At 38.6% G+C, this 22,818-nt stretch overlaps 1 protein-coding gene across 1 annotated transcript in view; it reads right to left on the reverse strand.

Annotated features, from left to right (window-relative positions):
• Window positions 1-1,321: 1,321 nt before the first annotated feature.
• The window catches only part of LOC145498342 (von Willebrand factor D and EGF domain-containing protein-like), a 52,793-nt gene continuing 31,296 nt past the window's right edge, over window positions 1,322-22,818 (reverse strand). The window contains exons 7-29 of the mRNA XM_081478258.1: window positions 22,458-22,521; window positions 21,698-21,910; window positions 21,062-21,219; window positions 18,986-19,415; window positions 17,957-18,219; window positions 17,440-17,554; window positions 16,689-16,952; window positions 15,154-15,268; window positions 14,557-14,967; window positions 11,549-11,659; window positions 10,909-11,019; window positions 10,043-10,153; window positions 9,644-9,754; window positions 9,249-9,443; window positions 8,881-8,994; window positions 8,402-8,515; window positions 7,606-7,719; window positions 6,767-6,880; window positions 6,011-6,304; window positions 5,708-5,808; window positions 4,674-4,732; window positions 4,437-4,591; window positions 1,322-3,222 (exon numbers count right to left, since the gene is read on the reverse strand). Coding sequence (XP_081334384.1) covers window positions 2,768-3,222; window positions 4,437-4,591; window positions 4,674-4,732; window positions 5,708-5,808; window positions 6,011-6,304; window positions 6,767-6,880; window positions 7,606-7,719; window positions 8,402-8,515; window positions 8,881-8,994; window positions 9,249-9,443; window positions 9,644-9,754; window positions 10,043-10,153; window positions 10,909-11,019; window positions 11,549-11,659; window positions 14,557-14,967; window positions 15,154-15,268; window positions 16,689-16,952; window positions 17,440-17,554; window positions 17,957-18,219; window positions 18,986-19,415; window positions 21,062-21,219; window positions 21,698-21,910; window positions 22,458-22,521 — 4,192 coding nt within the window. The 3' untranslated portion in view covers window positions 1,322-2,767. The remainder of the gene's footprint in view (window positions 3,223-4,436; window positions 4,592-4,673; window positions 4,733-5,707; window positions 5,809-6,010; window positions 6,305-6,766; window positions 6,881-7,605; window positions 7,720-8,401; window positions 8,516-8,880; window positions 8,995-9,248; window positions 9,444-9,643; window positions 9,755-10,042; window positions 10,154-10,908; window positions 11,020-11,548; window positions 11,660-14,556; window positions 14,968-15,153; window positions 15,269-16,688; window positions 16,953-17,439; window positions 17,555-17,956; window positions 18,220-18,985; window positions 19,416-21,061; window positions 21,220-21,697; window positions 21,911-22,457; window positions 22,522-22,818) is intronic.

The following is a 22,818-nucleotide window of genomic DNA, read 5'->3' on the forward strand; positions in this document are numbered from 1 at the left end:
TAGTGGCGATTGCTTTCAAAGACAGTTGAGCACATACATATTCATATTCTACAGGCATAAGCAGAGGTATAAAATGTTCACGTCGCATTATAAAATGGTAGCGTGTCGGCGTGCAGATTCGTTGGTATTGAAGTCATGTAATCATTCTAAAAAGTGATTATTTAGCGAGTTTGTCAGTTAGAAGTTGTCAATCGACGGCTCCTCCGTTTTCGATCACTTCAATCTCGAAATCTTATTTCATTGAATTCCGTGTTATGTGTGATTCATGTTTAGCCATTGTTTAGCACATGTTAAGGGCCGTGCATGTCTGATCAGTATCAGTGTATGAGATGCGCCTCCTATACGACTGTTTCTTTTCTTTTTTTTTTTTTTTTTTTTTTTCTTGAACTATGTTAGAAATTAATTTGTTTTCGTTTCAATGTAGAGTAATATGACAACAAATGGGCTTCTGTTGAAATGACGTCGTTTTCTCTACAACAAGTTGTATACTAATTAGGCAAAATATGTAAATGTATGCTTGAGATTGCCTGGCCGATTGAACACTCATTTTACATGGTAAAGTGATTGGTAGGGAAAGTTGGACAGTTTTTGCTTCGACACTGGGCACAAGTTTGAAATTATTTATTACCCACCACTGAAGTGTAAATATGATTAACAGTACCCATCGTTCGAAGATGCATATATAAGCTGAATAGAAATAACCTAATAGCCTTCGACAGCAGTCTATTTTGTGTTCCAGCAACCCGTCCCGTTGGTTTCCAACAAATGATTTTTTTTACGGATCCTTGGACTTCATAAAACGTTAAAGATAACCAGCATGTTCTCCATGCTCACGCAAAAGACCCGAAAGAAAGAACGAGGCCATTAGCCAACCAACTTATTCATTTTCTAGCGGATTACAGGGGTACTACCAAGCGGACAAGACGGTCCCATCTTATCAGCTCGGCAAGTTTGTCAAAAAGTAAAATTAATTTTAGTTGAGCAGATGACGTTCAGGCAAACGACTCCCTTCAGCCTCCAATTTATTCTCGTAAACAATCTGACGTCATTCCAGCTGCTTATACAACTGGCTCGACATGAATAGACCCTGTGCACAAATGGTGTCTAAATTTGATTAACAATACTTTATCATCCTCAGCCACGTACTTATGTTTCCAGACAAAGGATTTTTCACATGAATGTGAGACTTAGGATGTATCAGTATTGCTATTCGAATTTAGGCGCCGTTTATGCCAATGGGTATTTGACGTTTTAACCATGCATACGGTGGTCTATACAAGAGTGAAACTGAGTAAATAACAGCAAAAAAGAGAGAAAAGGGTAACTCTAAACTTTTTTTATTATTCAAACAAGAAAATGCGACTTACAAAAGGCGGAATTTATCCGGTATATAAACCACTTAACAAACACACAACGAAATGAAACATATCAATAACAAATTCAATAAGCAAAAATTCCCCACTTATTAATAAGGTGCTCGTGAACAATAAAAAAGGTAAGCTTGTACTTATGTACCTTATTATGTGTCTAATGCACATCAGAAATGTTGCCCAGAGTAAAGGGAGCAACAGCAATAACTAGCAAAATTAGCATACCACAAATGATTCATGTTGCAATAGGCTACATAATATTCGTGAACATCATAAGACTATTGTCATAAGGTGCGGTTTTAGGTAACCGTAATGTTTATTCAAGGCTATAACCATTTTCTCCGAAACCTCAATTTAAGTCATTTAATGACTAGAGATGGCTCTAATAACTCCGAAACAACAAGCAGATCTTAATTATCTCGTGCCATATAATATGTTGACACTGAGTAATACAGGAACAAAGCCACAGAGTGTTCATATTGAAGCCCTACCCTTAGGCAAGGGCTGGAGGAAAATGCTACTAGAAATCATTGATACAGAATTACATAATTTTTAGAAATCAATGCTTAGTTAAGCCGCATAACAGCTCAGTCAAAAAATAAGCAAACACTGTATTTTAACACACAGAGGCTGTGACACTATTTGCGCAGCACCAAATGCATAAGAATTGCTGTTTCCAAATGCCTGAATCAAATCCATACCAAAGTTATCGGATCCTTGCTGAACCTGAAAAAAAACTTAGGGCAGCGCGGGAAACTCAACTAGTCTTAAGTCAAAATTGCTTTAACCCTTTTTAGACCTGACTGTTTTATCTCCTAAAACCGAGGAAACGAATGGTCAACTTAAGGAGTATTAAGGCGATGAGAATGAGACTCGAAAGTGTCAACAGTATGTCCAAAGTAGTTTCTTCAGGAAAGCAGCATGAGAAAATGACATATATCACATGGTAATTACATCACGATTATCACATATTCATCGCCTGAGAATAGCCCGGGAATAGCCAAAAATTACTCCACTCAATCAAAATCCTATATTAAATAATACTAAACGTTCACTGCACTTTACAAGAAAACTGGACGAAAGAGAGAAATAAAATATAAAACTTAGAAAAAAGAAATCTAAATTTGGAAAAAAATCAAATGCAAGCGTTTCCTTGGTCTGATAAGGACTAGCCTATGTGGTTGTGTAGATTACAGTGCATGCACACAGAAGTGTTTGAAGCTACAATGATCCAATCAAATGCAGAACAAAAGAAAACACGCAAAAACATTTGACAATCAATTGAAACCTTCACTAGGGGCTGACCTACTATGTTATCATTTTGAAAAGCTTCAGCTACCCGCCTTTTCAATGCTACGGAAGCGTCCAACAAAAGCTTTCTTGAGAGCTTGGTCGATTCAGTTTTGTTCAGCTTTCTTCGAGGCACCAATTTCGTCATAAAGCACTGGTGCACTGAAAGTGCTCATTTCCTGTTGGTGACCGGTTGTATTATTTAAGATACCCATTTCTTCGTATTCAGCAGCAGCATTTGAGGAGGCTAACTTCTCATAATGGACTGATTCCTTGGAAATGGCTAGTTCCTCATAGGTAGTGGCAGCATTGCAGATGCCTATTTCTTCATAGCAAATGATGTCTTCTTTTGGCTTGGGGTTTGCCATCTCATATCTCTCAGTTCTTGTGAATGAGACTTCAGAAGGCATAACATTCAAAGCGTGCAAGCGATTCGCTCGCTGATGCTGCTGGCAGTAGCGTTTCCCACAAACGATGACGAGAACTAAAAAAAATGCTCCACCGAGTGAAGCACCAACGATGACAATATAGCGCTTCTCTTTTTCTTCTTCTTCCATAGGTTCTGAGGAATAATTGAAACAGAAATAAGCCACGATTAAATTAACTGATCAACGAAATGGTGGATAAGAAAGTGGAAGAGAAGAAATAGGAATAGGAGGGGGAGGCTGCGTGGGATTCCCTCAATGAACTAAACTAAACTAAACTAGACTAAACTAAACTAAACTAAACTAAACCAAACCAAACCAAACCAAACCAAACCAAACCAAACCAAACCAAACCAAACCAAACCAAACCAAACCAAACCAAACCAAACCAGACCAGACCAAACCAAACCAAACCAAACCAAACTAAACTAAACTAAACTGAACTGAACTGAACTGAACTGAACTGAACTGAACTGAACTGAACTAAAATAGAATAAAACCATTAACTTATTCTGCCTCTTAAGGACCAAAATTCGGCAGCATTGTATGCAGAGACTGACTCGTTCTTTCCACGAAGATAAATAGAATGACGGAGAAGAGAAAACCTCTTTCAAATCAGCTATGCGTTGTTTAGGAATTCAAATGTAACTTGTGCTATTCAAGTTATGTCGAATACACACGCCGACACCTGTTTTAACGCATTTATAAATAAGACGGTCCCATCTGATCTCGCTAAGGTCACTTGCACTTGCTTAAACCTGAAATGCCGGATACACAAATTGCACGCATCGTCAATTCCACAACTTAGTTTGTTATTCTTGGAGTAATATTTTGTTGGCGGTATATCGCTGCGCAACAACGATATCAACATGATCAGAAGCGATAGATCGTCACCCAACAACGATATTCCGATTATCGGAAGCAAAATATCGCTAAGCGAAAACGATATTTCACTGGGGGAAAACAATATATTGCTACACTGCATCAACATTACATTAGGTGAAAACGATAAATCGCTCAGTGCAAACGATAAATTGCGCAGGACTCAGCGAAATAATGTAATCGTTTGCATCACTTTTGCACAATACCGTAAGTACTAAGCTGTAGGGAAAAAGAAAACCCTTCGAGAAAGTCAATTAAGGGGCACGAACAATTCAGCAGAGGGAAGTTGAAATGTCCAATTTATCGCCACAGCTGACTCCATTCCCGAAAAACTACTCAGTTACCTAAGATTTTTTCCTGACTCTTGCGCACTGAAACTGATATATAACCGAACCATACGACTAAGAAATCTGCGTCCCGAATAATGCACAAAATATTGTAGTCGGTAATAAGTTTTAGTTCCAGTTACCTTCAGTGTCATACTTCATCTTTAGCGATTTCGGATCTACGCTTAGGGAGCCCAGTTTTCCATCTTTTATTCCCTCTTTCAGTGGAGCCAGCGCCTCTTCATTTTTCAACTTTTTTTTGAATGTCAGCTTAAATTCTGCCACCACACTTCCTTTCCTAAAAGAAGAAAAAATAATGGGGGGGATAAATGACTCATGAGATACTAAAAATTAATGTTAATTACTGCGTCTTTACTTACTTGAATTTTAAGATCTTGACAGTAGTTAAGTCATCGTCCTGGGAATACTGTTGTCGAATCTGCGAAGTTAAAAAAAACAAGAATTTAGCGGTCCGATTCGCAGAGCTTCATTTCAATGTACATTCTAACAATTTAATTTGTGAATAAATTTTGCAGTCTTCCTTTGACAAAAAATGGGAGATGCGATAGCCAAATGGTTCCCTGCAATGAGGTGAAAATAACATCCACATTATTTTCACCAACAAACCGGTGATTACTTGTTTACATAAAATAGCCAAACCCAAACTTGGTCGTAGAAGAAAGATCTGAACATGCTTTTTAAAGGCATAGAGAAAATGCGTGCAAAATATCATTTTAGAAAACATTCCTAAGAAAATTCGCGTGCTGATTGGTTAAAAATCGTGTTTCTATACCTCGATAGAAACACAGAACTAGCACGAGCTGTTGACGTGATGATGGCGCGAGCAAAGCGGAGAATTTACACTTTGATAATCAAAGTCAGCAAGTTGTTTTCCTTTTTTTCGTCGCGGTGTTTTCTAAAAGAAATAGAAAACATGTTCTCAGTGTTTCTATCGAGTTAAAGAATCACTCGTAAAAGTTTGGGAGAACTCGAAAAAGCTGCGGAGACACTCGTCTGCGGCTCGTGTTCCCACAGTATTTCTCGTTCTCTCGAACTTCCACTCGTGTTTCTATAACTCGATAGAAACACGGTACATGTTTTCTATTTCTTAAGTGCGTTACACTTGTTGAAAAGTAGTTTACTACATGAGTCTATGCCGACTTTAAACTGACTGTTTTTGCGTCTTTTTGGCCGCGAAGAGCGTCCCTGTCGTCGACATTTCAAAGTTCCAATGCCTGGGAAATGCAAAATTAATTATATCTAATTTGATTTTGCAGTAGAAAGAGAGCGAGAAAGCGCCGTTTGAACGAGGTAAAATCGCAGGAGGTCATCTATTTTATTTATTTATTTGTTCCTTTATTTATTTGCTACTAGTAGTTACAATGAATAGCTATTTCAGATATGATCACTTCACCTCCTTTACAAGGATAACAGACAGCTTTCTATAAGCCTTGCTCTTTTCGTCCTCCAAGTCATCATCCCATTCCCTTTGGATACGTAGTTCAACTGTAAGCTCTAGAACAACAACAAAATACTCTTTATCACCATTCAGTGTTAAATTGCTTGTAAGAACAGCTTATTGCCACCTTCCTCCACACATATGTGACAGAGAATTAATTAGTGAGAGCGACAGACAGAACATTTACACGAAAAAGTCTCTTATACTGTCCTGGATTCAGTAAGCTGGTACGTAAATTTACAGTCTTAATAAAAATACCTGTCTCTGGTTCTTCTGTTTTTGGTTTTTCTGTTTCTGTTTCTTCTGTTTCTGGTTCGTCTGTTTCTGGTTCTTTACTTGTAGGTGGAGGTGAGGTAATTGTGTCACTTGTTGGAATAATCTTATGACCCGAAGATGTTGCAATTATTGAAATAGTAGTCTTCTGAAAGGAAATCGCACTCCTTTTGCCTGCTGTAGATATTGGCGTTGATGTCTTTGGACTGGTGGTAATCTCTTGCCTTGTTGATGTATACAGGGTTGTTATATGTGTTGAATGCAGAGATGAAGATGCCCCTTGTAGGAAAAAAAAATAAGTAAAGAATAAATAAGTATAGAATAAATAAATAAATAAATAAATAAATAAATAAATAAATAATGCTAATGCGAATGATAATGATGATAGAAAATAAGAAATAATTTATTTCAAATTCACAATAATGGGACCAGGAAAGTATTGTAGTGAGTAATTTTTGTTGTTGTTGTTGTTGTCGTCGTCGTCGTTGTTGTTGTTGTTGTTGTTGTGGCAGTGCACTTAGCAAAGTCGCCGATGCCTAAAACGAAAAGAGTTGTTGCAGATTTATCGGATCTTGTTGCAACTAGATTTCTCGGATCTAGAGCAGCGACATTTCTCGGATAGCATCACCAGCACGATATGCAGTTGTGCACAGCATAATTTGAAGTTCACAGGCAAAAGTAAAACCTAAAATTATTGTTTAATTTACTGTTTAGATCAGCATTAGCACTTTTTTTACTTACAAATTTCGCAGTGATTTCCGGTAAAACCAACGGCGCAAACGCACGAGTAGTTGTTGACCCCATCCACGCACGACCCACCATTACTGCAGGCATGATCAAGGCAGTCGTTGATACCTCAAATGAACAGGAATTAAGAGAAAATAAATCAAAATCAAATTAAATGTGCGCAAGCCAAACATGGACTTAAGAATTCCGACCTCGTTATTCAGAAGTCAGACTTTATCTTTATCTCAACATGATGCGAGTATTCTGCCATGATTTCACTTTGTTATCATCTATTTCCTTTCTTTTTTCCCTGGCAAAAACGAAAAATCATTCAAATTATAGACCTTAGTTGAAGAAAAAAGTTCAAATTTTGTTCAAAAAGATCACCACCACTAAAGAACATCCAAGTCAAGATTTGTTGCCGCCAAAGGGCCAAGGATACTAAGAAAAAGGGGCATGAATGAATTCCAACTCCTCCAGATAAGAAGAGATCTCTTTTTAATCTTGTGTATATATTAAATTGCATTTATCTTTATACAGGATTTGATTGTAAAGACTCACTACAGCTGAGTCTAACTTTTTTCAATAAGAAGTAAAGAAATGTAGAAATAATGCCCGCTACTGAGCGTATAAGCGAGATCTAGACTAGATCTGTTACTTTAGTACAATCATGGGCGGATTTTGTTGTTGTTGTTGTTGTTGTTGTTGTTGTCGATGTCGTTGTCATTGTCATTGTTGACATTTGCCAGTCCTTTCACAAAAGAACTCCTTGTTATTATTTTTTTCTAACTGCCAAGCTGGTGGCCAACTAGCGCCAAGTATTATTACTAATGAGGAGGTTGTTGTGTTATTACCTGTTTCACAATGATCTCCTTGGAACCCATCAACACAAGAACACGTGTAATTATTTAAACCATCCACACAGGAACCTCCGTTCTTGCAGGTAACATTTATGCAATAATCAATGTCTACGACAACAAATCAAGCAAAAAAAAAAAAATGCATTTTATTGGCAATATTATGTACACGCCGAGATACATAAACGCATAGGTGTTAATATATTTGTACCAACTGATTGCAAAAGGTAATTACAACCAACGAACAAATGAGCTAGCGATCACATTTACCTGAATAATTTGTATTGTATTTTGGCCTAATGTTTAAACCGTTTGCAAATAAAGTTACCATTGAAGGTAGCAAGGCAGGAAGACAGGAAGGTGGGAATTCATGAAGAGGGCAAGGCAAAAGGCTAGAAGAGTGAAAGGTAGGTATAAAGGAAGGAAGGCAAGCAGGCAGGCATGCAGCCAGGAAGGAAAGAAAGAGGGAAGGAGGGAAGGATGGAAGGAGGGAAGGAAGGAAGGAAGGAAGGAAGGAAGGAAGGAAGGAAGGAAGGAAGGAAGGAAGGAAGGGAGGGAGGGAGGGAGGGAGGAAGGAAGGAAGGAAGGGAAGGAATGAGGGGCTAAATTTACCCTGGAATTATCATTAATTCCTTTGAAGTTCAAAAAAATTAGGGACTTATATCTTAGAGACCATTCTGTTTACATTGCCGTGGTCAGAAGCGCAAATGCAAAACGGTGTTGAGAATGGGGGTTGGTGGATAGTGGGTAGAGTGTCACTCCGTTCACTGTAGCTGTAACTTATAAGTCTTACCAGTCTCACAATGATTCCCGGTATAACCTACAGCACAATCACACGAGTACTGGTTAATTGCATCCACGCAAGATCCTCCGTTAACGCAGGTGTGGTTAACACAATCGTCAATATCTTTAGGAAAAAGGAACACAAAGAAAGAAAAGACATGAGCTGCTTATTACTTGAGTTGTTTGTTTTTGCACTTGAAAACTAAAGACAACAAATAGTAACTAGTTTGTCATCCATTAAAAAATAATGAAAGTAATTTATAAGAAGGGTTCTCTGTAATACGAGCCACTTTTAGCAAGACCATGCCATCAAGCATATATTATCAATATATCATCAAGTTACTGTATCATTCTATATCTTGCACAGTTATTAGCTTAAGCGGGCGTCTTTCGTACAATCAGCACATTTGAGCTATTTTATCACATTTTCTACTCTATGCCATTGTGGCTTTATAGCTTCAACCAATATTATCGTGCTTTCCGCGGTACCTGTCTCACAGTGATCACCACTGAAACCAGCACCACAAAAGCATGTGAAGTTGTCTAACCCATCCACGCACGAACCTCCGTTTTTGCAAGAAACATTGATGCAATAATCAATATCTGAAAGAAGGTAGGAAACATAGCAGTCAGCGAAAAAAAAAATTCACGAGACATCGCTTCATTTTCAACACCATTTAAATACACAGACCATACAATGACTCAGTTAATCTGATTCGTAAGCGCGATTGCTTTCAATCCCACGCTCATTGTTTTCCGAAGTTGGTTTTTATCAGTCACGACGCGTCCCATAGTCTTTTATGCTTCATTGATAACAACATGGCCAGAATATCATTATCAGTCGGAATAAATAGTACCTTTGCAGTTCTTTCCATCACCAGTTAAGCCAAATGGGCATGGGCCACAGCTTATTGTTTCTATGGGTTTGTAGCAAGTCACATTTGGGTAGCAAGAATCATCGCTACAGTTCCGGATGACTATGTCGCAGTTTCGACCAGTAAAGCCAACGTGGCACTGACAAGTGTAATTATTTACAAGATCAACGCATGTCCCTATTGAGAATTCAAGAAAAAAAAATGTAGTGGCCATAGAAATCAAGCTTTCTAAATGAGGTTCCTGACAGCAGATTTAAACTGGTAACCATTACCTCCACAAGTAGACTACAATAAACTGCACTGGATTTTAAATTGAATTGTTCCTAACAAAATAAAAAATACGTTTTAAACGCAAGAGACAGCAATTGATCACCTACCATTTACGCACAGTGAAGGGAGACAATCGTTGATGTTGACTTCGCATCTCACTCCAGTGAAACCAGCATGGCAGTTGCAGGAAAAACTATTGATTTTGTCCACACATGTCCCTTAAAAGGACACGCTGAGTAATTAACATTTCCCTCTAGAGTAATTCACATTTCCCACGTACTGACTACAATATACAAACAAGTCATCTTAAAGCCCTCCCCTCCACCCACCCTAAATATAAAGCAAATATAATCCTTTCTTTATTTCTTTTATGCCATGCCTAAGAGTTATTGCGTAGTCACTTTTCGCTCTGGAAATGGGGCAAGACAATTAAGTTTGGGTTAGAAAATTGTGTTGCACCATAGACACTTTTTAATACATATGCTATTAGCTAGGAAAAAAAATACCGTGAACACAAGGAGAAGACTGACACTCGTCGATCTCGACGTCACAATCATATCCGGTGAAACCAGCCTGGCATTGACATCTGTAGCTATTAACTTGATCGACGCATGTTCCTATTGAGTGAACGGGAATGAGAAGATTTTCTTTCTGTCCGTCAATATCAAGTTGTACACATTCTTAACCTTCAAACATACAAGCCAACTCGAATACTCACAGTAGTACCGGCACGAAGGTGAATAGGGGAAGGGAGGAGGGGTGGCTGTGGATGGAACCTTTCTGATTGGTTTTTCGTTGTTACAATTTTCGCTTGCTGTGCAGGATGGTATTTGTGAGGTCACATGACGTCATTAAGTAGGTAAATCTTCAGGGGTTTCAATTAGGCTCGATTTCTGCCGTTTCCTCGAGTCCGGTCTACCTTATTGGATTTTACTAAAAGTAAATCAATGGAAAATTAACCAAAAATGTTGAAAAAAGTCAACAAAAAGGTATTAATTCTGTAACGCTGTTCAAGAAAAGAAAAGACAAAAAAGGCCGAGCTGTCGGAAAAAATAGATTGACCTCCATGTTAGAAATGTAGTTGAGACGGCAAAGTCAAAATACGCAAAGAAACAGTTGACGCGTCGAAATTTTGGCGACGGATGAATGAGCAGGTTCCTAAAGTTTAAGCAAAATCTCCTCATGAAAATTCTGAAAACCCAATTGGCATGTATGCTACCCCTCGGCCCCAACCCCACTCTCACCTTTTCAATCCTTTGAACTTGCCCACCACGAGGATGAATAAAACAAATAAAGTACATTACCACTTCACTTGGCGACAAAAGATTAAAAGTCTAGCAAATGTAATACAAGATGCAAGGTAATCACTCACCATTTACGCAAGGTGATGACTCGCATTCATCAATGTCAATGGAGCAATTCTGTCCACTGTATCCGGGATGACATGAGCAACTGTATGCACCGGTGTAGTCGGTGCAATTTCCTATGACATAAACGAATAGTAAATGATTTACAAGTGCACTTTCTCTAATAAATGCTGGAAGCATTTAAACGCTGGAGACAGTGCTCACTTTAACCTCCGATCCACTTTAACCTCCTTTAACCTCCGGTCACCATGGTGACTGGAGGTAACAAAAGAAATAACTTTATATAACCCCTTAGACGGTTACCGGCTTTGTAGCAATCGTCTTTGTAAAATGCTTTATTGCATAGGAAGAAAGAAAGCAACTTGGTGTTTGTTTGATTCTTTGATTGTTTTCGTATTAGCTTTTTGTTGCTTTTTTTTTTTTGGCTTGTCGTCTGTTTAGCCGATAAGGCAAATGACACGTGGTATTTGAAATATGCTTGCTGCGCATGTAATCTTCAAGGGTACACAGGCCTGTTGTTTTAACAGTTTTGGCGTCAGTTGAAAATGGACTTGTACTCCTTTTGGGTATTGTTGTTGATGTCGTCGCTGTTTTGTTTTCTTTAAAGCGTAATTCTATACATTTTTTTCTACGTAACAGCCTCACCGTGATTACAAGGAGAAGAGCTGCAGTCATCAAAATCTCTGTCGCAGTTCCTTCCAACATAGCCAGGGTCACAAATACATGTGTAATTGTTGACACCATCAATGCAGCGACCTTCAAGAAATGAATAAAGAAAATTAGGGGTTTATTACCGATATTTTGTATCACTGTTCCTTTTTGGTTGCGTTGTTTAAAACTTTCTGATCTGTAAACGGCTGGGGAAATTCATTTTTCCAAAAAATTAAAAAAATTATTGTTTAAACGACATCATACTTACACGCCAACCCTGTGAAGTCTACTCGACCAAAATGTGGGCAGTTTTCCTTTTTCTTGTTTGTTTGTTTTTGTTGTTGTTGTTGTTGTTGTTTTTCTTTTTTTATTCCCTTTTTTTGATTTAAAACATTGTGGATCCAAGATGGTGAAATCTTAAATAGACAACGTCCTGATATGACTTAATTTACCAATGGCAATAGCGTAACAAATTCTTTCGTTCCATGAACGTTTCATTACGATAACAAAAGGACTCTTTGAAATCGATCGAGGTGAATAGTGGAAGAATATTTACGAAGCCGCGAAGCGGCAAGGTGAATATTCTGCCGCTATACACCAAGATTGAAAAGAATAATTGTTTTAGTATATACACGCGAAGAAACTATTTACAGAATTTTCAAACATGGCAAATCTAGCTAACCTTCGATACAAAATCTAGCAAAATGGTCTTTTAACACCATTCAAATCAGTACCTAATCTTAATCGAAAGTCTGCCAAAAGAATTGACCGTTCAATCGTTTTTATTGGCTTGAAATAAAAATTGGAAGAGCAGTTGGCGAAGGATCAACCTTAAATTATACTGTGCAAGCAGGACTTTGGTGAAAACTGAATGTTTTCTCGCACAACGACGTGGAGGTGCTTCGTTGAATAACGCTTGATGCTTCTGTCAAGGAACCCTGCAGTATTCATTTCTGCCAATACTGGTGAAGAGCGACTTAGCTCGGGTTTCCTCAGATTGATGAAATCTGCTGTTGCCAAGGACACGTCCTGACACTGCTCGAAAGTCTCATCCATCCTTTGAAAACTTTATGGCCAAATTTCATAGCTTTCTTTGTATTTTCTGATATAGCATCTTCTTGTATTCTCAGGATTTCGCATTCAGAAACACTGACGAAACGCGAGTTTACGCCGGCCATATATATTTTTTTTTGCCTGAATCGCTCTTTATTCACTCGGTAAAAGGTAAATAATTCTCATTAGTCGGAGATAGCAAACCAATCAGATCGCTTGAAACTCCAAGATCCCTGAGTGAGTATATAATAGTAATAATTATTATCCATTTGGAGGTGGCTTGTGATGGATTTTTACCGTTCCGTAAAATGGTAGGGTAAATAATATCCACCACAAGCCACCGACACTGAGGGGTATAATTGTTGTATATACCACACCAATTAAATCATTTGTTTCGACGCAAAAATGTCCAACAGTGTAAGAAAAGCCTCATGATTCATCAGCTGATCAATAAAGCCTGGTCCGCACTAGCTACCCAAGCATAAGCATAAAAGAAGCTTTTGCGCCATAAGCATAAGCATAAGCATAAGCATAGGCATAAGCATAGGCATAAGCATAAGCATAAGCATAAGCATAAGCATAAGCATAAGCATAAGCATAAGCATAAGCATAAGCATAAGCATAAGCATAAGCATAAGCATAAGCATAAGCATAAGCATAAGCATAAGCGTAAGCGTAAGCGTAGGCGTAGGCGTAAAAAAAGCGTAGGCGTAAGCGTAGGCGTCGGCGTCGGTGTCGGCGTCGGCGTCGGCGTCGGCGTCGGCGTCGGCGTCGGCGTCGGCGTCGGCGTCGGCGTCGGCGTCGGCGTCGGCGTCGGCGTCGGCGTAGGCGTCGGCGTAGGCGTAAGCGTAAGCGTAACCTTTCGGAATTAGAGTCGTTGTCTGACATTATGGAAGAACAAGAAGACCGAAAAACCGGAGAACACGCGTAACTCGCTATATTTCTTTGTTGTGTTTTGTTGCGTGTTATCGCCAAGACACCGGGTTGACGTCACAACTTACTAGTGCCAGTCCCCCGTATGGCGCGTTTTTTACTCCGAGAACCATGATTTCGATCGGCTTTTAAAAATCGGGATTAACTCCAAATCTTATTTCACTGCTTTTTTTTGTTTATTTTATATATCTACTTTTGAAAAAGAAAGATATTAGGTAAGGGTGATAGGCACTTTAAGACTATCAGCCAATTAGCGAGCACTTTAAGCTTATGCCAGCCTGTCCTCACTGAACATAAGCATAAGCATAAGCATAAGAAGAAAAGTTATGCTTATGCTTACACTGTATGTCGCGCCTGTCCTCACTAGCGCATGAGCTTCTTACTGCTCTTGTTTATGCTTATGCTTGCGTCGCAAGTGAGGAACGGCCTTTAAACGAGTTCCGCGTATTTATTAAAATTGCAAAGCGATAAACCCATTGGAAACAGAAGTGGTTGGTTCGTTGATGTGTCAAAAACAAAAACTATGCTGAAAATTGCTGCTCGGAGGATTCCAACTGAAGTGAGTCGCGAAGTGCGGTAGGCGACGTTTTTGTTATAGAAACTCTCGTCGCGTTTTCAAAAGCTTTTGTCCAAGGCACTTGTCATATTTTTCTGGAGACATTTCTTCAAACGGAGTTGTAAAGCCTTCCTTAATTTAAAACATGCTGAGATAAATTTCATTATTTTAACTTGGCGTGTCTGTTCTCGTTGAATAAGTTTGCGGGTGAAAATGAAAAAAAACCCCTACCTGTTAATATAAACATACTGCTTTTGAGAGGGGGGGAGGGGTGTCTGTGTCTATGTGTTAGAAGGGAAAGTTGATTCATAGAGTGCTAAAATACGATTTTACGTACGACTCTGGCAAGCTGGGAGGTTTACAACAAACACTTTTCCCAGTTGGAGTAGACAATCAGAAAGCACGAAAAGCACTTTCCTCTCGTTAGGTACATAATAGTAAACGCAACCATCGTCATTACCTCGTGCACACGGATAAGATTGGCAATCGTCAATGTTAGTCTCGCACTCGCTTCCGGTATATCCAGGTACACAGTGACATTCGTAAAACCCTGATCCCCTGGGCTTGTTTGGATGTGGCACACAACTTCCATTGTTCTGACACTGACACACCACCAAGGATACAGTGATATTAACGTAAGAGGTAGCTTGGCATGCATCCATGGCTTTGAGGAAGAACTGTGTATTTGCATCATTGGTAGCGTTCCATATCAACACGTTATCGCGCACCACAGCCTTGGTTGGACTTCCGTCCATTAGTGAGAGTGTGACGGGCATGCCTTCAGGGTCTACGATGTCAATAGTTAGCTCGAGGGTTTCTTTAAATACTGCGTAGTACTGCGTGGTCGGTGAAAATCCAGGAGGAAGATTAACTATAGATAATGAAAAATGAGATGGTTTCATCGTCAAACGCATCAGACAATGTTCATAACACACATGAGCAAACGACACTAGGAAAGACCTCAGTCAATATCGATTTCTTCCGATGAAATTCGTGAATTTGGTAGTTCCCAGTCATTGTAATACACGGCCATATAATATTTTGGTGTAATAATTACCTTGACGCTTTGACCATGCCTTTGTGCTGATCTGTGGAAGACATTGGTAGCACCAGTCGATAGGATTCGTCTCGTTTGGTGCGAAGCAGTACCCATTTATCAAGCAAGAGTTGTTCTTTAACGAAAGAAACAAAACGGTGGTCATTACATAAACAATGCTTAACTGCAGATCTGGGGTACTTCTAGCCTGGGATTATTATATATTTGACTTGGGTAGCGAATGAGAGAGCGAGAAAGCTGGAATAATCCATGCTCGTAACGCTAGGTTGTTGTTGTTGTTGTTTTTGTGCTTACAATCCAATCACTTGAAATGGAAGAGAAAACTGTCAATTTGCTTTACAGGCCGTACGCTGAAATACTGGACTGTTCTCTCTCAGGCTGGCCATAAACGTGTTACTGCGTGACTGACACTCCGGTTAGCCTAATTTTGTTTTCGCAGTGCTATCTTTATAACGTTTTCCAACTAAAGTCTTGCACATTTTCCCTTTAAACTCTTACAAAGTTTGAGGCAGGGAAACCCGGAAACGGCGTTGGATTTTTTGCTTTAAAACGCGCACAGACATAGTTGCGATCAACAACTGAAGACGCAAGGCAGAACCATCTCATGATCCTTCACGTCCACAGGGACAGGACTGGCACGATTGACCTGGTAGCTGCAGCAAGCCAGTTTGTTGCAAAACAGGAGGACAGAAAGTAGATGTTTGGGACATTGACCGCAAATGATCTGCCCCGAAAGCTTTTTTTAGGTCTCGCATGCAACTCAAACATCCGAATGAAATAAAATAGTTTGTGAGGTCTATGTAACAAGTAAGTAGTTTATTTTTCACACAACACTGACATGTTGAATGTCACTTTGAATAAACCTGTTTAATAAGGAAAGTACAACGTTCAATAACACAAAAAAAAAATTGCTAGAAACTACTCTCAGAAGGCTGGAAATGCTATTTTCGGGATCCCAGATTTGAAAATCTCCCGGGGGAGCATGCCCCCTTCGCGCTCGCGATGTGCCCCCCCCCCCCCATAAATTTAACTCTGCAACGGCACTGCAGACAAAGCATCACCATCATCGATATTTCTAAGCAGTGACGCTTTTAATAGTGTAACTTCTCAAGTAGAAGGTCTTATGATTAACACCAAAAGGTCATCCTTAATGTTGGAGACGCCGTTATGAATATCGCTGCAGGTCTGATCTGCTCAAGTTTTCTGGGGAGACGCTGGGTCACAGCGTCCGCCTCCTGTCTTCCTCCACCCAATGCCGAGAAAAGCTGCAGATGCTTATTTTCGTATCTTTGTTTGTTTGCTTGTTTGTTTTGTTTTGTTTTGTTTGTTTGTTTGTTTTTTCTTTTTTATATAATCATATTGTTATCTCTGAACGTTTTAAGCTTTTAACTCGATCTTCACGAAAATTTTACTGAATGCATTAATTGTTCCGTTGGACCCATGCTGGCACCCCACTATCCAAATACAGAATCGTATCGAGAAGAATATAGAATGGGCTAGTGACTGATATAAGGTAGTACCAAAATTGTTCTTACCTTAAAGCGGCATCCAGTAGAAACGTTGCAGCTCATGCAAGCTGAGTCATGTGATATAAATGTGAGATTTTTTTCGCTTTTGTGCTCGCCGTCGTTGGACACAGATATCATCAGCCCAGCGGCTGAGGTTCCTGCATTGTTTTCATCAAAATACTCTTGTGTCACTGGTGATTCAGGTAAATAACAGTCTGTAAGCACCAAGTCTGTCATTATACCAGGAAACTCATGCTCCGTGTTGTTTGGTTTCCAAGAGCTGTCGATCACCTGTATATGTATGCAGGAGTAAACGGGTTAATGATGGGCTACAAATACCACTAAAGGTTGCTTATAAAAGTAAAACAACACCCTTTGCGGTGAGAAACATTAATGTTAACGGCTAGAAAAGTGAAAATCTTAAAAATCTTCGAAGTCGCAAAAAGTAATTGATAGAACAAATAGACATGTGACATAACCGCAGTGAAGTGCGCAAATACGTGTTATGTTTTGTACATTCACTAACGTAAAGGAATAAAATTAAATACATCCCCTCCAAAAGTACACATTTTGACATAACTAACCTTTCAAAATACGTTTAAACTACCATAAAATACCAAGATCGAAAAAAAGGCAGACGTTTCAAACAATCGGTTAAAATAAGAGATAATTATATAAGTATACAAGAAAGAGCGATCCTCACGAACGTTAGTCTCCTATAACCATAACCATATACATACATTTTTATCATTATTATTTAGCTTTAAAAGATGCTCACCTTGATTTCTCTAATATGACAGGTCATGTTTGTAGAATTCAGGAAACCAGTTCCCAAGACCGTTACCTTTCTGCACGGACGCTTACGTCTGTCGCACAAACCATCCCCTTGTAATCTAATTGAAGTATGAAACAAACATAATTTCTTATTTAGTCTGTGTGGCAAACTACATCAACTAAAACAATATGACTTTTTCGCGTTCGAAACCGCCATGCAGGTTGCTCTACGCAGTGCTCGGCTTTCTCTACGAGATGAGATATTTTGTCTTGGTCATAACGGTCATTGACATCACATGGCGTCTTTTAATCCATTAAATTCGCCATATAATGGCGCACTTTATACTTTATTCTAATTCCGCAATGTTGCTAATAAAAGGGGAGGAGGATTAGAAATAACCTTGAATGTCAGTGTCAAGGAGAGTGAATGGGTGGGGAGGAGCGAGGCTTTAGGGTTTACAAGCCCTGCTTGATTAAAAAAAGAAAAATTCAAAATGGTATATCGTTTTACATTGACAGACCTGGAAATTGTTGGTATTTGATAAATAGACACCGAGCAGTCTTCAGCTGTGTAGTCCTTGTTGCAAACACAAGATCCATTAACGCATTTACCATTGAACGTACAGTCACTGGGACATAGCAGTTCACTGATCTCGTCTACTGAAATTGGATTATTTTCGCCACTGCCATTCACAGAAGCAGACATATTTACTGCAGCCAAACTTCCACATTCGTTCATTAATATAGCAGCACCGCCAGATGCAAAAGACAAGTCTCCAGTAGCCTGTTAAGAAAGTACGAAAAACCTTAAAAAAGAAAAACCTTACTATATTGTTCGGGCTACCTAAACCTGCTATCTAAGCATACAAACGCCTTAAGGTTACTTCCCACCTTCAAGGGCACAATTTTTTTTCTTTTATTTCACAAAATTTAAGTCAGTCATTTCTCAAAAAGCGGCCGAGTTATTTAGGAAAAAAAAACCTATTTTCGAACAAAGTTAATAAACCAGAAAGGTGTCATAATGGCTTAAATGGACAAAACCGGCAAGGGAATTTTCGCTGCAAACACTCATCTTGGAGCTCGTATGTCATGTTATTTAGCATTGCTTATATCGCCAATCTGTTCTTTTTGCCTTGGGCTACTTTTTCCGTTTTAGTGCCTTTCCCTCCAATGCGACAGCAAGATAGAAAACATGTTGCAATGCAATGGTTTACTCTGGAAATCCTGATCCATCGTCATTGACGCTACAAGGTTCTGATGTTCCATTGGTTTGCGGCGAGATAATATCCTGGCGTGGCGCGAGTTGCCTACGAACCTTTACGAGCTAAAATCTCGCGTGGAATTTTGGGAGGAATACATGCACGTACGAATTCTTTTTTTCCCGAAGGACACCCGCAAAGGTGGCAAGTAATCTTAAATATAACGTTCCTATAAAACTTAAATCAAAAGTCGTTGTATATTTAAAGTATATCATACGAAAGGTCGCAAAAATCCTCATTGATACCAATAATAGAATACTTGATCAGATAACTTGGCTTTCCCTTATTTACCTCCACATCAGCTGAACATGCATCTACCAATCCCTGCACATTCACTCCGATTTTGACACAAAGTTTACCAATCTCAGTCTCGGATATTCTCTCCTCACAGTAGCGAGTGGCGTTTTCCTTTGACATATGTCCAGCCTGCACCGCCCGTCTAAAGCGTGGTTGCACTTGGGGAACGGTTACTTTAAATATCTGAAAATCTTCTTCAGTTGGATCATCAGAGAAGTGTACATCTCTTTTTTGTCGATCACAAAGTTGCATAGGTGACAAATTCTTTTTCATAACGGTCGGAAAAGCAGCAGAAAAAGCATCTTTGCATAATGCATCGGCAGCATTTTCATCTTTTGTGCACAAGCACGCCGAGGCATATTTAACAATTTTGTCTCCCAGATCGGGTGGTAGAATGTCAAAGTAGCTTTGTCCAGGGTTTAGCCTAGGAAATAAAATTAAAAGATCCGGTGTTCATACTGCCATTCTGTGATTTTACTAAAATGCTGTCATAAAAAACAACAACAACAACAACAATATCAACAACAAAACTCCCGCAACGATCAACAGACAATGACCTTATTTGATAAATTGAAGAGTGTTCTGTTTACAATTGTGTTCGCCTAGTCGTAGATCGCTCACTCATTGAAAATAAGAGGATTGCAGCGTGACAGATCAGTTAAATTGATTTTCTTGGGTACAAATACCGCAGAATATTTTTACTCTATAGTTTGCTCTTGGATAATAAAGAATATTTCTTTTCTCGTCAAAAGTTTCAGTTCGAAATTGTTCTTTTCATATTTTTGCCTGTGGCTCGCAAGCAACATTTTCATTAACTAGTAATACGGAAAGCCATAGAAGCGCTACAATTTTAAGGTGGTATGATGCCCCAAAATATGGCGATGTTCATGAAAAATTCGATTTTTTTAAAAATACAAGATTTAAGACCATTGAACACTTGTCAAAAACATTTTGAAACGATCTTGCCGGATTTGTCTCTAAGTAAGCGGAAATTTAAGGACATTACACAATGGTATAGGTTTTTCTTGACGTAGCAACGGCCTAAGCAATGTTTGTTTACAGTAAGAACAAGACCAAAATTATAGATTAGTTTTAACAGATATGAACGATGCTTTGCAGTAAAGCTGTAAAGACATGCGCAACCGGATCGGTATAATTAATTGTGAAAAGTTTTGCCTGAATTACCATCACAGGCTCTCATTCATTTCCCTTATGAAAAGGAACATTTCCTACAACTGCGGTAACCTTTTACAAAATAGAACAACCATGGCACCCCCACGAGATTCAACTGCACCCCACCCCACGCAATTTTTGGTTTGTTAAATGCTTAATCCATCATATAAGAAACTTATATAAGTACATAACTCATATAAGTACATTTTTCTCAAACGTCTACTTTTGTACCAACTGACTTTACGCCAGCATTTCTACTTTGGCAGGTATTTAGACATATTCCTGAAACTTGGCGGTAATCTAAGACCAATAGTGTCGTGATGCAGTAAACTAAAAAAACAAGTAACATTTTAATGTCTGTCACGTAACACCAGGTAATTTGTCCACTGGTTTGGTGCGATATGTTTATTTACAAATAAAGCCTGTAAAAAGTACTAAAAACAAGAGTTAACTATGAAAACTTTAGGTTATTGCACAGAACGAAATAGAAACTTACAAGATATGTTTGTTTAAAAGTCACTTGTTTTGTAAAAGTGCAGGAACTGTTAACGTCAATGCTATATATAAACTATAAAATAAAACCTCAAAAGGGTGTGACTAGTTGCCATTGTTACCATTTTGAGTAAAACCTTCAAAATTTATTTTCTCTTCATGAGTTCAATCGCACACGGCTGATCTTTGTTCACCATGTGTAAACAAACGTTTTGGTCCCTTTTAGGGGACCTTTCCACCTTAACTTAAAATTGTTGCTCAAATATCTCGTTTCATGGTAGTATTCCATGTTAATGACCTCGCACTGATAACTAACGATTAACCTGGATGTGCGATTCTAGGGGAGAAGTAGTTGTATGTCTATCAAAAGAAAGTTGATTATTTTTACGACTCATTAATTTTTACCTCAAATTGTTTCCGTATGTATCTCCATTCTCTCTCCCGTCGTACAAACATAGTCCCTTTTCATTGGCTCTATTTCTCGCTCTCGGTGCATACAGGGTGATATCGAGTCCGTGGTCGCGTCTTAAAATTATGACTTTCGCCCCGGATGGAAACAAGACCTGAATTCATCAGCTTTTATTAGCACGCAAACGAATATAGCAGATAATACAATGGTAATAATAGTGTTATTGGCCTTTCTAAAAGATTTAACGTTCTTGCTAATAAGGAACATGAGAGAATCTGGTCTATAATAGTTTTACAGTTATTAACAGTAGGAGTTAATTAAAATACGGTTATAGCGGAGTCCCACACTCATATACTGTAGGAAAGAAAAAGAAACATGAACTTTCTCACGGTTGTCATTGCTAGTGGCATTACTCGGGAGCACACACGACGTCGACGACGACGTCGCGCAACATGGCGGCCATACTCCAGCTAATAGGTTAACGGAGACATACAGCCTTGGACATTGGACATTCATGTTATGGTCAATCGACTTCTGTCAAAACAAGATATCCACCGACCAGTATTACGTGACCATATCGAGGGATCAAGTTTAGGGCGCATCGAGATCACGTGTTTATAATAAACACTTACCTCGAAGTCAATACTTTTACCATTTATTTTCTTTTTAATGGTTATTCCTGGTGACAAGCATTTTTTGCTTCGTATTCTGACTCTCATTGGGGTTGCACTACGAGTCAGAAGGCTGTTGCAACAGTTAAACTCAATAACATCATTATGGTCTCTCAGCACTACACCACAATTGCAGGTCGGTATGCCAGGACAACGCCAATGTCTCGTTTGAACCTATTAAAATAAATAATTACACAAACAATGAAGATGTAAAATAAATAAAATCAAACAATTAAATAATTAAATAATTCGAATAGCTCGCCGGGAATATTAGACCTTTTCTTCCGATATTTGTTGAAAAGTACTTCTATATCACTGGTATTACAATTGTCATTTTGTGTTTGGATTGAATCCTCTAACCTTATGGACTACGTTAAGGTTAATTTCTTGAATAACGCCTCCTTAAGTAACGATGAAGATGCATACAACAAAGTCTTTATTTTTAGTTATATCCTCCCCCCACCCCCCCCCCCTTACCCCCATCCAAGAGGAAAAATAAATCGATAAAACAAAACAAAATATACTGCGACTATCCTGTTTGTTCGGTTGCTCGGGTTGATAAATAATAAACAAACAAACAAACAAACAAACAAACAAATACTATATGAAAATGAATTTTTCCCGACAATGAACCTAATAACCAAATGATTATAATCATTGTTTTCAATTTCTTTTAGTTAGTAAACTAACTGAACTGTAATTATAATGACAAATTTCTCACCTCAAAGTTCCTCTCTGTATTCTTATAATAGACAAAATCGCCCCGACCGTAAAAATCGTACCGTCTGAAATGTCAAGTTTACTCTACATCAGTTGTTACATTTTTCCCCTAAATAGATATCTTTAAATGAGGAATCTTTCAAAGCAAGAATCTTTGATGTTGGAGATATTTAAAAGCGGGAATTTTTAAAATGAAAAATCTTTAAAACGGAGAATCTTTATAATAGGGAATCTTTAAAATGGGGATCGTTTTTGATCTAAAACGCTTGGGGTTTCTTTTTATTGCCTCAGAAAGATAGCCAAACACATTTCTCATTTGCGGTCTTTAGATTTTTAGGTAGGCGTTTTTAGCATTTCTTTTT

The sequence above is a fragment of the Orbicella franksi genome, chromosome 9, assembly GCF_964199315.1.
Source record: "Orbicella franksi chromosome 9, jaOrbFran1.1, whole genome shotgun sequence".
Classification (NCBI taxonomy): Eukaryota; Metazoa; Cnidaria; class Anthozoa; order Scleractinia; family Merulinidae; genus Orbicella; species Orbicella franksi.